Source organism: Lynx canadensis, chromosome A3, assembly GCF_007474595.2.
Source record: "Lynx canadensis isolate LIC74 chromosome A3, mLynCan4.pri.v2, whole genome shotgun sequence".
Lineage (NCBI taxonomy): Eukaryota > Metazoa > Chordata > Mammalia > Carnivora > Felidae > Lynx > Lynx canadensis.
In genome coordinates this window covers 86,162,324-86,178,785 of record NC_044305.1, presented here as the reverse complement: position 1 = coordinate 86,178,785, position 16,462 = coordinate 86,162,324, and the positions used below count along the sequence as shown (strand labels likewise).

Here is a 16,462-nt window from a genome sequence, read left to right as displayed (position 1 = left end):
TCCCCAAAGGCAAGGGAATTAAAAGCAAAAGTGAATTACTGGGACCTTATGAAGATAAAAAGCTTCTGCACAGCAAAGGAAACAACCAACAAAACTAAAAGACAACCAACGGAATGGGAAAAGATATTTGCAAATGACATATCGGACAAAGGGCTAGTATCTAAAATCTATAAAGAGCTCACCAAACTCCACACCCGAAAAACAAATAACCCAGTGAAGAAATGGGCAGAAAACATGAATAGACACTTCTCTAAAGAAGACATCCAGATGGCCAACAGGCACATGAAAAGATGTTCAGCGTCGCTCCTCATCAGGGAAATACAAATCAAAACCACACTCAGGTATCACCTCACGCCAGTCAGAGTGGCCAAAATGAACAAATCAGGAGACTATAGATGCTGGAGAGGATGTGGAGAAACGGGAACCCTCTTGCACTGTTGGTGGGAATGCAAATTGGTGCAGCCGCTCTGGAAAGCAGTGTGGAGGTTCCTCAGAAAATTAAAAATAGACCTACCCTCTGACCCAGCAATAACACTGCTAGGAATTTATCCAAGGGATACAGGAGTACTGATGCATAGGGGCACTTGTACCCCAATGTTCATAGCAGCACTGTCAACAATAGCCAAATTATGGAAAGAGCCTAAATGTCCATCAACTGATGAATGGATAAAGAAATTGTGGTTTATATACACAATGGAATACTACGTGGCAATGAGAAAAAATGAAATATGGCCTTTTGTAGCAACGTGGATGGAACTGGAGAGTGTTATGCTAAGTGAAATAAGCCATACAGAGAAAGACAGATACCATATGGTTTCACTCTTATGTGGATCCTGAGAAACTTAACAGGAACCCATGGGGGAGGGGAAGGAAAAAAAAAAAAAAAGAGGTTAGAGTGGGAGAGAGCCAAAGCATAAGAGACTGTTAAAAACTGAGAACAAACTGAGGGTTGATGGGGGGTGAGAGGGAGGGGAGGGTGGGTGATGGGTATTGAGGAGGGCACCTTTTGGGATGAGCACTGGGTGTTGTATGGAAACCAATTTGTCAATAAATTTCATATATATATAAAAAAAATAATAAATAAATAAATAAATAGGGAAAAAAAAAAGAAAATCATAAGGACAATACATTTACACACTGTACTGTATTTAAGGGGAAGAAATCCATGTCTGGATTTGCACAGTCTGAACTCATGTTGTTCAAGTGTTAACTGTACTTAGTAGGCTTTGGATGAAATGAACGTATGAATAATGGTAATATCAGATGCATATATTCACCTAGAGGTGATGATTTCTCTATGCCCTGGAGTTTAATGGTTTTATAAAGAGAAGAAAGAGGTCCAAAAAAATGGGTGGAGGTGCCATTGTAGGAATTTCATCAGGCTTTCCTTGGCCCTGTCCATCCCTTGTGGGGTTGACCTTTCAGGGGCTACTTAAGAGTAACTAGCTGTACTGTAGTTGGGCTAGTGAAAAAGACCTCAGGATTTTACAGAGTCTGGTACTATTTTAGATTTCAAAAAGCTGAAACCATTTGAGAAGAAACCATTTGCTGATGGAAGTGTTGCTGTCATCATTGCGAAACAAAAAACCCCAAGGCCCCAAGTACATACTCAGGGCCACATGGATCTGTCCACAGGCACCAGTGAGCGCCCACTTCCCTACCCCACGACTCCAAATGACTAGCCTCACTGCATCTCCCTTCAGCAGCATTAGGTTTTCTGGCTGCTTCTCCTTGCCCCTCCTCCCCCTTGTCCCTGCCTTGCTAAGGTCTCACACACTCCGTTTCCTATCTTTGCTTCTGCTATTTCCTCTGCCTAGAGTGCCCTTCTCATTCATTTTCTAGTGTTATGAAAGTAATCCTATTCTTTAACTTTCTCCTACTCATTCAGAAACATGTTTGAGAGCTGGCTTTGTGCTAGGCAGGCTTTGGAATAGAGGAACTAAGAAGACACAGGCCCCTTAGAGCTCACAAATATGTATGTTCAAATTCTGGCCCAGCCATATAATAGTTGTGAAAGATTCTGTTTTGAGTTGTTTTTAGTTTATGTTTTTTTCAAGACTTAAATACTCAAATAGATGAACTAAGCTTATTACTAAAAACTTCAAGCAATTCCCCGAGGGGCCGTCCTCTGTCATTTCAAGGTTCCAGGGGCAACCCCTTTTGGTTGATTTATTTGATATGTTTCTGAATAACATGCTGATATTGCCAGCTCCTGATTTTTTTTTCCTCCCTTTTAGGTATTATATGGTATGGAATGTAAATATTTAGCTTTTTCATCCCCTGTATACCCTTTTCCCCAAATACCTTGCAGTCATTCTCATTTTCCATTCTGCTACAACAGCAGTTAAATTTTGGCAGTGTGTTAGTTACAGTAGTATGAGTTTTTACATGTAAGAAAACACTATTCTTGCGGAATCTTCTTGTGGACTAGGATTACTATCCCTTTTCTATATAACTCTCTTTCCATTGGAATTAACGATCTTTTTCATTTTTTTTGTCTGTCTTCTCTGTGTACTTTTCAGCAGTTTAACCCCAAACTCTCTCTAGGTTGTCGAAATCATTTTTTTTAATACTTTTAAATGCGTTTATGTGCTCTGCCCATTTTATCTTCTTGAAGAAATCTGTCTTCTAACTCCATGAAATTTGAATTGGTTGCTCTCTAGGCCTGATTTACAGTCTTATCTTGGAATTTCTTAGTCGTTTCCTTTGCCTCACTTTTTTGTTAGATTTCCTGACTCGTTTTTTGTTTTACTTCCTCATTGTGGTGGAGCTTATCCTGTGGTAGCTTCCTTATGCATGGTAGGTAAAGTTTTGAGACCTTCGAGGTCTAGAAGTGTCTTTATTTTATGCTCACACATGTGAAATCTTATTTAAAAAAAAAATATATTTTTTACGTTTATTTATTTTTGATAGAGAGAGACAGAGCACAAGTGGGGGAGGGGCAGAGAGAGAAGGAGACACAGAATTGGAAGCAGGCTCTAGGCTCCGAGCTGTCAGCACAGAGCCCGATGCGGGGCTCAAACCCACAAACTGCGAGATCATGACCTGAGCCGAAGTCGGACGCCCAACTGACTGAGCCACCCCAGACATCCCATGTAAAATCTTATTTAAAAAAAAAAAAAAAAAAAAAATTCTGGCTTAGAAATCATTTCATTTAGATATTTCTTGGAAGCATTACTGTACCATAGTTTAGCTTTCATTGTTGTACATAGGAAATCTTGAGTCATTCTAATATTTGGCCCTTTGGGTGTGACCCTAGAAATTTCTCCCTAGAAATTTATCAACTTCCCTTTTGTTTACAGTGTTCTGAAATATCTTGATGATATACCTTGCTGTATACACTTTTTATTTATTAATAAATGGTGTTCCCATGTAATCCAGAGACTCCCATCCTTGCACTGTGAGGAATTTTAGTTTGTCTCATTTGGTGATTTCCTTTTCTGTCTTCCTTTTGCCTAAAATTGCTGTTATTCAGATGTTGGTTCTTGCTGAATTGATTTTCTAATTTTCTTATTTTCTCCCTTTTATTTTTCATTTCTTTGTTTTCTTTTTTTCCCCCTCTACATTCTGGTGATTTCCTCAGCTTTACAGCCATGCCATTGAATTTTTTATTTATCAGGCTTTAAAATGTGTAAGACCTTTGTGTTTGTTTTTCTTTTGTTATGTTTAATTTTGATGAAGTGCAGTTTATCATTTCTCCTTTTTGTGGAACATGTTTTTGGTGTCATTTCTAAGAACTCTGCCTACCCCTTGCTTCTGAAGATTTTTGTCCTGTTTTTTTCCTAAAAGTTTTATAGTTTTACATTTTACATTTAAGTCTGTGATTCATTTTGAATAAATTTTTATGGCAGGTATGAGACTTAGGTTGAGGTTCATTTTTTTTGCCTATGGGTCTCCATTTGCTCTAGCACCCTTTGTTGAAAGGCTGTCTTTCCTCCATTGAATATGTTTGTCAGAACTCAGTTGGGCGTATTTGTGAGGGTCCATCTCCAGACCCTTCTTTATGCTGTTCCATTAATCTATATGTCTGTCCCTCCACCAGTACCACACAACCTTCATTACTGTAGCTTTATAATAAGTCTTGAAATCAGACTGATTCCAATTACTTCTTTTTTTTTCTTTCTAAAATTGTTTTACCTATTCTAGTTCTTTTGCCTTTTCATATAAATTTTAGAATAATCTTTATCTACAGAATATCTGGCAAGTATTTTGATAGGAAATCCATTAAACCTTTTTATGAACTTGGGGAGAATTGACATCTTTTCTGTGTAGTTTTCCGATAAATGAACATGGTGCATCTCTCCACTTATTTGCATCTTTGATTTTTTTTTTTCATCAGTGTTATGTAGGATTTGTACATGTTCTTAGATTTATACATAGGTTTTCTTTGTTTTGTTTTGAGTGATTATAAATGGTATTGGATTTTTCATTTTGGTGTCCCTGTGTTTATTACTAGTATGTAGAAAACCAATTGATTATTCTGTATTTATCTTGTATCCTTTAACCTTGCTGAACTTGTTTACTACTTCTTGAATTTTTTTCTAGATTACTTAGGATTTTCTATATAGACCATTGTGTCATCTGCATAGAGAGGCAGTTTTATTTCTTCCTTTCTAATCTGCATCCTTTTAATTTCCTTTTCTAGCCTTAATTGCATTGGCTAGAATTTGCAGTACTATGCTGAGTAACAATGGTGTAGTGGACATCCTTGTCTTCTTCCCAAGTCTTAGGAGGAAAGAAGACTTTCACAATTAAGCATATGGTTAGCTGTAGTTTTTAAAATTTTTTCTTTATTTTTTTTTATTTTTAAAGTTTATTTATTTTGAGAGAGTTAGAGACAGCATGAGTGGGGGAGAGGCAGAGAGAGAGAGGGAGAATCCCAAGCAGGCTCCATACTGCCAGCACAGAGCCTGATGGGGGACTTGAACTCACAAAACTGCAAGATCATGACCTGAGCTGAAACTAAGAGTCGGACACTTAACCAACTGAGCCATTCAGGCATGCCTAAGATTTTTTCTTTAATATTTATTTATTTTAAGAGAGAGAGAGAGAGAGAGAGAGAGAGAGAGAGAGAGAGAGAAAGAGCGCCTGGGTGAAGGGCAGAGAGAGAGGGACAGAGAGAGCATCCCAAGCAGGCTCCAAGCTGTCAGCGCAGAGCCTGATGCAAGGATCAAACCCATGAACCATAAGATCATGGCCTGACCTGAAATCATGACCTCAACCAACTGAGCCACTCAGGTGCCCCTGTAGTTTTTAAAAATACATTAAAAAAAATAAATTTGAGGAAGTTTCCCTCTATTCCTATTTTTCTAAGAGGTTTTTTTTTTTTTTTTACCATGAATGGGAGTTGAAATTTGTTAAATATTTTTTCTGCATTGATTGATATGCTCATGATTTTTCTTATTTAGCTTTAATATAGGGCATTGTATTTACTGATTTTCAAATATTGAATCAGCCTTATATCCCTGCAATAATCCCCGCTTGGTCATGGCCTATAATTATTTTTATTATGTTTTTGAATTCTATTTGTGAATATTTTGGTTAGGATTTTTACATCTATAATCATGAGGGATAATGGCATACAGATATTTGGTTTTATTCAGCTTTTTCTGGTTTTGGTATTAGGGTAATTCTGGATTTATAACATGAGTTAGGAAGTGTACCCTTCTCTTCTGTTTTGTGGAAGAGAGATTTTGTAGAATTGGTGTTTATTCTTCCTTAAGCATTTGTTGGAATTCTCCAGTGAAACCATCTGGGCCTGGGGATTTCTTTTTTGGGAGTTATTAAGTTACAAATTCAGTTTCCTTAATAGTTATAAGGCTATTCATGAATGTCCATCAACTAATGAATGGATAAAGAAGATGCGGTATATATATGCAATGGAATACTACTCAGCGATGAAAAATAAAATAAAATTTTGCCATTTGCAACAATATGGATGGAACTGGAGGGTACTATGCTAAATGAAATAAACCAGTCAGAGAAAGACAGATATCATATGTTTTCACTCATATGTGTAATTTGAGAAACCTAACAGAGGGCCATAGGGGAAGGGAAGGAAAAATAAGTTATATACAGAGAGGGAGGCAAACCATAAGCGACTCTTAAATACAGAGAATAAACTGATGGTTGATGGGGGTTGGGGGTTATGGGGGGTGGGGAAAAATGGGTGATGGGCACTGAGGAGGGCAGTTGTTGAGATAAGCACTGGGTGTTGTATATAAGTGAAGAATCATAGGAATCTACTCCTGAAGCCAAGAGCACCCTGTATGTTAGCTAACTTGACAATAAATTATAAAAACAAAAATAAAAACAAAAAAAACCAGTTATGGGGCTATTCAGATTATCCATTTTATATTGGGTAAATTGTGATAGCTTGTATTTTTGAGGAATTGGTCCATTTCATTTAAGTCAAATGTATGCATGTAGAGTTAGTTGTTAGTGATATTCTTGTATTATCTGTTGATGTGTGCCACGTCTATGGCAATATCCCCTGATTCGTTCCTGTTATTGATAACTTATATCTTGTATTTCTTTTTTTATTGGTATTGCTAGAGATTTGCCAATTGATGTTTTCAAAGGACCATCTCTTTGTTTTACTGATTTCTCTATTTTTTCATTTTTTACTTCATTGATTTTTATTCTTATATTTATTATTTCTCTCTTTTTGCTCTGGGTTGATTGATTGATTGATTGATTGATTGATTGATTGATTTAATGTTTATTTCGTTTTGAGAGAGAAAGAGAGAGACAGAGTGTAAGTGAGGGTGGGGCAGAGAGAGAGGGAGGCACAGATCTGAAGCAGGCACCAGGCTCTGAGGTGTCAGTGTAGAGCCGAACGCTGGGCTTGAGCTCATGACCCATGAGATCATGACCTGAGCCAAAGTCGGATGCTTAACCAGCTGAGCCACCCAGGCACCCTAGGTTTATTTTGTTCTTCTTTTCCTAGATACTTGAGGTGGGAGTTGACACATTGACATATCATTATCACCTAGAGTCTATAGTTTATATTAAGGTTTACTCTTGGTATTGTACATTGAGTTTGGAATTGTATTAGGGGTTTGACAAATGTATAGCATGTATCTACCATTATAGTATCATATGGGACAGTTTCACTGCTCCAGACATCCCCTGTGCTCTGCCTGTTTATTCCACCAAATCTCCCAACACCCGATAACCATTGATTTTTATTTTATTGCCCTATTAGTTTTGCCTTTTTCAGAACATCGTATAGTTGGAATTGTTCAGTGTGTAATCTTAACAGATTGGCTTCTTTCACTTAATACGCATTTTGGGTTCTTCCATGTCTTTTCATGGTTTGATAGCTCATTTCTTTGTAGAGCAGAATGATATTCCATTGTATGGTTATTTCACAGTTCATCCATTGGTCTGTTGAAGAGCATCTTGGTTGCTTCCAAGTGTTAGCAATTGTGAATAAAGCTGTCATAAACATCTGTGTGCAGATTTTGTGTGGGTATAAATTTTCAACTCATTTGGATATATTTCATAGATTATCAACTAAGGAATTATTATTTCAATTTTGAAGATCTTTCTGTTTGTAAGCCAATATTTAAATTTTATTTTATTTTAATTTTACTCTAACTTTTAAAAATATTTTTTTTTATTGTGGTCAAAACCATACAACTTAAAATTTACCATCTTAACCGTTTCTTAAAATATTTATGTATTTTGAGAGCGTGAGAGAGCGAGCATGGGTGCGTGAGTGCAGGGGGAGGATCAGAGAGAGAGGAGAGAGAGAATCCCAAGCAGGCTCTGCACTGATGCGGGGCTCTATCAAATTGTATGACCTAAGCCAAAATTCTGAGTTGGACGCTTACCTGACTGAGCCCCCCAGGTGCCCAGCAACTTAACCATTTTTAAGGGTATAGTATTAACTGTTGGCACAGTGTTATGCAGCAGATTTGGAGAACTTATTTATCTAGTATAACTGAAGCTTTATACCATTGAATAGCAATTCCCCGTTTCTCCTCCCGCCCCAGCTCCTGACAACTACCATTCTAGTCTCAGCTTCTATGAGTTCAGCTGTTTATATACTTCATGTAAGTGGAATCATACAGTATTTGTCCTTCTATGACTGGCTTATTTCACTTACTGTAATATTCTTGAGGTTCATCCATATTGTAGAAATGACAAGATTTCTTTCTCTTTTAAGATTGAGTCATATTCCACTATATGTATATGCCACATTTTCTTTAGCCATTTATCCATCGATGGACATTTAGGCTGCTTCTGCCCCTTGGTTAGTGTGAATAATGTAATGAACGTGGGTGTGCAAATATCTCTTCGAGATCCTGTTTTTAATTCTTTTGGATTTACACCAAGAAGTGGGATTGCTGGGTAATATGGTAATTCTGTGTTTAATTTTCTGTTTTTTTCATAGTGGCTATACCAATTTACATTCCCACCAACAGTGCCACAAGGATTCTAATATCTCCGCATTCTTGCCAGCACTTGTTATTTTTTGTTTGTTTAATGATGGCATCCTAATAGGCATGAAATGTTCTCTCCTTGTGATTTTGATTTGTATTTTCATGATGCTTAGTGATGTTGAGCATCTTTTCCTATACTTGTTAGCCATTTTTTTGTAAAACTTTTAAATATTTATTCTAATCAATGTTATATCTAATATAGATATTAGATATATGTGTTATATGTAATATGTACTTATGTATGTTTTTTATATATTAATGTTTTATACATATACCGTGTGTTTGTGCAAAGACAGAAGTCTAGGCTCTGCACTTGGCTTTTGCTGGCACATTGTGGGGAGGGGCTGCAGTTTTTTCTGTGGTTTTGGCTGGAGTAGAGTAGTTAGTGGCTGTACGTTTCTGTCTTGCCGGGCTACCCCCTTCCTGGGTTTGGCTAGAGAGAGCAGGCTTTTACTGGGGCTTTTTTTATCTACGCCCATTAATGTTTTTAGTTAGCCGGCTTCTTCAGTTTCTAGTCTGGGAGGTATGGGACAAGAAGATAACACAGAGAGCTCACCATCATCTCATTCCTTGGGTTCCAAAGTTTCTAGTCTGTCTGCTTTCTGTCCACATTTCAGACCCTTTTTGTTATGCTTTTTAAAATGTATACTAGTGCCCAGAGTGTTTAGTTGTTCTTAGAAGGAAGAATAGGCGAAAATACATCTCCATTTTCCCGGAAATGGAAGTCTTCAGTTTATGCTTTTTAAAAAACAAATTCATTACAACATGTAGTAAGGCTTTAGAAGGAAGCAGAGATTAAAGCAAGTATTCAACTTACTTACAGTTTTTTTCCTACCATTTTTAATCAAAAGCCCCACATGATGTCTTTAACCCTCTAGGCTCAGACTTCTGTGCAATAAAGGCCATACCCTAGCCCTTCCTCTCTCAAATGGTGTCAGGATTGTGAAAGGAGCTGGAAGGGATAATGTGCTTCATAACATACTAAAGCTTATGTGTTAATGATCAAAGAAGCAGAGTCCTCTCTGCACTTACCCCAGAGTAAGGATATATACCCACATCTCACCCAAACTCAAGAATGATCAGTGGTTTCACTAGAGACATTTAATTTTGACAAATGCTATGTGCCTTTACCAGAGTGTGGTATGAGTCTTTGGGTACATCTGGGATATGTGCCCTGATGAAACCAAAAGGATTTTGGTTTCTGATGAACAGTTGGAAGTTGGGTTTTGGGCTTCAGGTTCCTTTGCCTAAAGGCAGGAAAAGATTAATTATCTTCAGACTTAAAGGGATAAGATCTCTAGCTCAAGATGGATCAAGTGCTGTTCTGTGTTCACATCTCCTGGCCCAGACAGGTTACATCCGCAGCGAGCTTGATAGTGAGGACACTGAGGTGCCACCAGTCATGTTTGCAGACCTTCTTTCAACAAAAGAGATATCAAAAGATTTGAGGCAGGAAAATGTTTCCATATTCCTAAAAGGGAGAAAGGTAGAATGCGTACAGTAGGGACATCGAGATAGATGGGGGACAAGAATCTGGAACGTATAAAAGATGCTTTGAGGGGCGCCTGGGTGGCTTGGTTAAGCGGCCGACTTCGGCTCAGGTCATGATCTCGCGGTCCGTGAGTTCGAGCCCCGCGTCGGGCTCTGTGCAGACAGCTCAGAGCCTGGAGCCTGTTTCAGATTCTGTGTCTGCCTCTCTCTGTGACCCTCCCCCGTTCATGCTCTGTCTCTCTCTGTCTCAAAAATAAATAAACGTTAAAAAAAAAATTAAAAAAAAAAAGATGCTTTGATGCTATTTTTTGTGTAAGAAAAGGTTTGTGTGTGTGTGTGTGTGTGTGTGTGTGTGTGTGTGTGTGTACATACGTAATACATACTGTTTGGATTTGCCTGAACAAAACACTGAAAAGATGAGGGAGAAGGAGAGATAGAGGGAGGGTAAAAGGGAGGAAGGGAGGGTTCCTTATAGGGGATGAGTATTGGAGTAGAAAATAATTTCCTACTATATATTTCTTTCTTTTTGAATGTTAATGTATTACTTATTTAAAATAATTTTTTAATGTTTATTTATTTTTGAGAGAGAGAGAGAGAGACAGCATGAGGGGGGTGGGAAGGTCAGAGAGGGAGACACAGAATTTAAAGCAGGCTCCAGGCTCTGAGCTGTCGGCACAGAGCCTGATGCAGGGCTCGAACCCACGAACCATGAGATCATGACCTGAGCCGAAGTCAGAGGCCCAACCGACTGAGCCACCCAGGCGCCCCAATATATTTTATTTTTAAAATAAAATAAAATTTTAAGTTATTTTGTAGTCACTTGGGTAAATAAGCAGGGATCCAAAGAGCCTTCAGGTTGGATAAGAGCAGGCCATGTCATATCAACATCATGGTTTCTCTGGAAAGGTTTCTGGATAGGAAGCTCAGGATTGTGCACTAGGTCCAGTGTCTGTGGATCGTATCATTTGGGTAAGGACACTCACCAGAGATCTGTGAGCAAGTTGGAGAGTCTAGGCTGGATGCCAGGAATAATAGCTACTGTGTATAATGATTTCTGACCAGTGATTTGATATTAATCTTAGAAACTTTCTAAGAAAAAAGCCCTGCAGCTTACCATTAGCTTTATGTTATTTTACATTTAATAAAGAACTTGATTAAAGAGATAGAAGACATACTTATCAATTATGTACCTAATACAAAGTTGGAAGATATAACAACTACATTGGGCAATAGAATCAGGGTCTAAAACAATCCTTACCAATTGAAGCAATGGAGTGATTCTAATGAGATGTAATAACAAGGCAAGGTCATACACTTGGATTTTTATTTTATTTTAACAACTTTACAAGCATAGTTCTGGGAAGGTGGAGATTTAAAGCAGCATAAGTGGAAAAAGCCTCAAGTATTTTAGTGGTCAGTTAACTCAGTATGAATATGTAGTGTAATGTGGCTGCCAAAAGAAAAAGAATACCATTTTTAGCTACATTAATAAAATTAATAGTAGGTGATAGTACTCGTCTACTCTGCAGGAGTCCAACGACACCTGGAGTATTAACTGGGGCCATGCTTATAAAAAGGATATAGGCAAAGCAAAGCATTTACATGGGAGCAGCCAAAATGGTGATGCAACTAAAAAACGTGTCATTGAAAGTGGGTATATTTAACCCTTTTTGGCGACGTCATATTCCATTCTATGTATATATAACATTTTGTATATCCTAATGGACATTGGGGTTGTTTCTGCTTTTTAGTATTATGAATAATGCTGCTAAGGACATTTGTGTTCAAATTTTTGTGTGAATATGATATTTCATTTCCCTTGGGTATATACACAGAAGTGAAATTGTTGGGTCAAGTGGTAACTCTACTCTTTGAGAAAATGCCAAACCATTTTCCACAGAAGCTGCACTATTTTATATTCTATCAGCAATGTATGAAGGTCCAAGTCTCCACATCCTTGCCAACATTTTTTATTATTTCTGTTTTTAATTATAGTCATCCTCGTGGTTGTAGAGTGATATCTCATTATGGTTTTGATTTGTGTTTTCCAAGTGATTAATGGCGTTGAGCATCTTTTCATGTGCCTATCAGCCATTTGTATATGCTCTTTGGAGAAATTTACATTCAGATCCTTTACCAGTTTTTACATTGTGTTGCCTCTTTATTGTTGAGCTTTAAGGCTTCTTTATAGTCTGGATACTGGATCCTTATCATGTGTATGATTTGCACATATTTCTTTTCCCATTCTTTATGTATGTGTGTGTGTGTATGTGTGTATTATATATGTATGTATATCATATATGTATATATTACACATATATGTATATGTGTGTATATATTACACATATATGTATATATGTATATGTACATACATTATATATATGAATTTTATTTATTTATTTTGAGAGAGAAAGAGCATGAGTGAGCCAGGGAGGGGCAGAGAGAGAGGAAGAGCGAGAATCTGCCAGCGCAGAGCCTGATGCAGGACTCAACTCTGCAAACCATGAGATCATGACTTGAGCCCAAATCAAGAGTCAGATGCTTTACTGACTGAGCCTCCCAGGAACTCCCTATATAACGTTAGTTTAAAAATAAGGTTTAAAATAACAACTCAAAGTCCTTAGACTTATCACTGATTAAATTGTGAAATATAAACTGATCCGATCTGTAATTTTTTTTTTTTTTTAATAAGTTTCATTTTATTTTTTCAACGTTTACTTATTTTGGGGACAGAGAGAGACAGAGCATGAACGGGGGAGGGGCAGAGAGAGAGGGAGACACAGAATCGAAAGCAGGCTCCAGGCTCTGAGCCATCAGCCCAGAGCCTGACGCGGGGCTCGAACTCACGGACCGCGAGATCGTGACCTGGCTGAAGTCGGACGCTTAACCGACTGCGCCACCCAGGCGCCCCTCCGATCTGTAATTTAACTGAACATTTCCCACTCCCCTAAAAATCAGGTTTTGACTTAGGTTCATCATATAGACTTTTATCTCAATACCACAAATAATAATTGTAGCCAAGGGCATCAAGGCATCTTCCCTATATCCTGTCTTTTCCTGAGGCCTTGAGCTCCAATACCATGTGGGTTCCATCCCATACCTCTATGTCCATTTCTGTTCTCTGAGCCTAGGACCGGGCTTGTAATGAAAGTCGGGGAATCTTGGACCTCCTCTGGCCTATTAATATGGAGAACTGAGCAGTGTACCCCCTGTGTGAGTCAGTCTCACTTTGCGGTAAGATTTTTCTTCTGACCTTTTCTGCATTTCACATCCATTCAAATTGATCTTCTCCATCAGTTACAGACTAGTGAGGTTTTACTGTAAAATCTGAGATGCTGCTGTGTCATCAAGTCGTTAAAAGTGAGTTCCATCGTCTCTCTCCAAAGAGGAGATCTTTTCTGCTTGGACATATCTCAGGAACTCTGCAGAAGACAAATGAACAGGAATTTGGGCTTGAACTGATCAGCAGACAGCTTGGCAACTGTTCTAGGATGCCATCTGCAGATGTTAATTATCCAGTTTGGGTCTTCTAATAGCTCTTGACCTCCTCTTGGCTCTACCAAATGCTTTTTTTCCTTCCTGATTTTTTATTATTCCTCTTGGGGTGAGACAAATCAGAGGTAACACTGCTGATTCTTTTTCAAACAGTTAAATGTAGATGAATTACTAATGTGGAAACATTAGTTTTTCATTCCTCTTGTGAACATTTGGAGAACATGATCTTCTGCTCTATTTTGGCTTCAAAAACTTCTCTCCAGTTCTTCCTACTTCCCAGACTGTGTAAACGAAATCAAGTTTTTGAAGAGTTGGTGATGAGACTGAAAAGCAGCGGGAAGAACAGGCCTTGTGACATGAACCCTGAAGTCATTTTCTGTTGTGGAGGAACTTGAAGAAGAGAGACCGCTTTTCTGCTTCATCATCTCCCTTGTCTGTTATCCAGAGTAGTTGCTCGAAGCCTTTTATTTCTCTCATCAAGCTTCTTTCTCATTCCCTTACACTGCAAACGTGGTCTCGCTCTCTACCAAAAACAGAACAATAGATCGGAACTCAATGAAATTCCCTTTTCTCCAGCTGTAAACCAGTATACATATCCATCTTTGTTTCCTTCCTGCTCTTCTTTCTAAGACCAGTCCCTTTAACAGTGCTCTCAGTCCCTGCCCCTTCTTCCTGCAGGACTTGGTTCCAGCAGTTATCCTTTGTCCTCTCCTATATGCTAAAGGTTTCTGCTCCTGGCTGCTTCCACTCTCCCAGGCTCACTTCTTTCCCATCCTAAGAATTCCTTTTCTCCATGCTGTTCCTCTCTGAAGCACGAGATGTTCTAGAGGACTGATTTGTAGTCACCAGCTCTATGTGCTCAACTCTTTGCAAGTCCTTTTCTGCTCTCCCCACCACCCCCATCCCATCCCTTCTCTGAAACTGTTCTCTCATAGGGCTCCAGTGACTTTCCACTGTTAGTTCCAGTGTCACATTTCTGTTTTTGTCTACCTTTCTGAGGCAACAGTCATTCTTACTCCTTCACTCAGTGGAAAGTTCTAATGAGTTTTAACTTTGATGCTCAGAGTTCAGGTATATTCATTTGATACTATGAGATTTCTTCTTGTCTTGGTATATAATTTCAAATTAAAAGAGACTTTATTTATCACTCTAAGCAGCCAAATCTCTGGTTAGTGTGGTGGTAGTTACCGTTTTTATGGTCTAAACTGCCATGTTTGTATGGTGACTCATAGAACCACTTCTTTTTCCACTCCCCTCTTCCCGAATTTTTTTTTTAATGTTTTTATTTATTTTTAAGACACAGAGAGACAGAGCATGAGCAGGGGAGGGGCAGAGAGAGAGGGAGACACAGAATCTGAAGCAGGCTCCAGGCTCTGAGCCGTCAGCACAGAGCCTGACGCAGGGCTCGAACTCACGGACTGTGAGATCATGACCTGAGCCGAAGTCGGATGCTTAACCGACTGAGCCACCCAGGCTCAGTATTTAAATTTGTATTTAAATTATCTGTGCTAATGGAACTGACTGGCTCATTTTGTCTGTATTGGTATCTGTAACTAATACTGTATTTCTCTACTCTTCTTTACAGAGAGACCTGTCGGGGCACAAGAACATTGTGGGCTACATTGACTCCAGTATCAACAACGTGAGCAGTGGTGATGTATGGGAAGTGCTCATTCTGATGGACTTCTGTAGGGGTGAGTATATGACCCATACCTTAAGCTCACATTGCTCTGGAACTTTGATTGTCAAGGGCATGGGGGTCATTTCAGTTAATGTGCACTGTGCCCTAATGTATGTTGTTGTGGTTTTAAAGATGTAGAAACTATGAGGCTAAAAGATGCAGAGCATGCTGTCACGTCTTGGTTATTCTTATGGTGGCAAACAATTTGAAATGGTGGATAATACAAAACTCCCTTTTTGTTAGATTTAGGAAGGTTTGGTGCTTGTGTATGAATGAGAAAGGATGAGGGGGAGAATGAATGTGTTATTTGTGATGCTTTAAAACAAGTGATGAAGGCACATAATAAAGACCCAACTCCAGATGGACTGAAGAAACGATTCAGCCTCTCAACTCCCTCCCTCCTGTGTTCTCTTCTCCACCCACACCACCTTGTGTTGGGGAGGGGGTGGGTGGGACATAATCCTTTTCGTCTAATGGAAATGACCTTTCCTCTCCTTGCTTGCAAGCTGTAATTGCCAGTAAGGCTCCATTCAAACGATGCTGCTGTTACCAGTAGAGTTAAGTAGTTGAAAGCTTGGAGTTTCAAGCCACATTTATCTCCGGAAATCCAGACTGTAGCATGAATTGATTCAGATTTGACTGCGTTTCAAACAGCCAGCCTGGAGGTTTGACTTTTTTTTGGCTTAAGCAGCTGCCACTTATAGGCTTGGGTCACTGTCTCCTGTTTGGTGCCCTGTTTTATAATCATCCTTACTTCCACTGACATTTTCCTTGCCTTTAAAGATACTGACCGTAAGTTAAATATGTTGTTAACCCTCAAAATGTGATGTTAATCAATAATTTTAGCCTGTCCTGTAAGAACTCTTAAGCTGATTTTATAAAATACTACCAAATTTGAACTTGACAGTTTGTTTCATCCTGTCCATTCCCTTTTGGGTGTTAAAATATTTAGAGACGTGGCAGTAGGAGCATCCAGGGATCTGGATAATTTTGTAAGTGAGGTCATCAATCTTACTGTCCTGGAGAATAAATGTTGGGGTAGCATTTCTACATTCTTGGCAGCAAGTAGTTAATGAAGCCAGAGATACCACGCCATTCCTAAAGCACAGGCTAAAAAGCTGTCTTCTGGGGCGCCTGGGTGGCTCGGTCGGTTAAGCGTCCGATTTCGGCTCAGGTCATGATCTCGCGGTCCGTGAGTTCGAGCCCCGCGTCGAGCTCTGTGCTGACAGCTCAGAGCCTGGAGCCTGCTTCAGATTCTGTGTCTCCCTCTCTCTCTGACCTTCCCCCGTTCATGCTCTGTCTCTGTCTCAAAAATAAATAAACGTTAAAAAAAACTTTTTTTTTT

General features: G+C 38.9%; 1 protein-coding gene across 11 annotated transcripts in view; it reads left to right on the top strand.

The window, feature by feature from the left end:
* AAK1 (AP2 associated kinase 1) overlaps positions 1–16,462 on the top strand; it is a 173,353-nt gene that overhangs the window by 85,814 nt on the left and 71,077 nt on the right. For all 11 annotated transcript variants that reach the window (XM_030310755.1, XM_032592657.1, XM_032592658.1 and 8 more), the window contains exon 4: positions 15,022–15,130. In XM_030310755.1, coding sequence (XP_030166615.1) covers positions 15,022–15,130 — 109 coding nt within the window. The remainder of the gene's footprint in view (positions 1–15,021; positions 15,131–16,462) is intronic.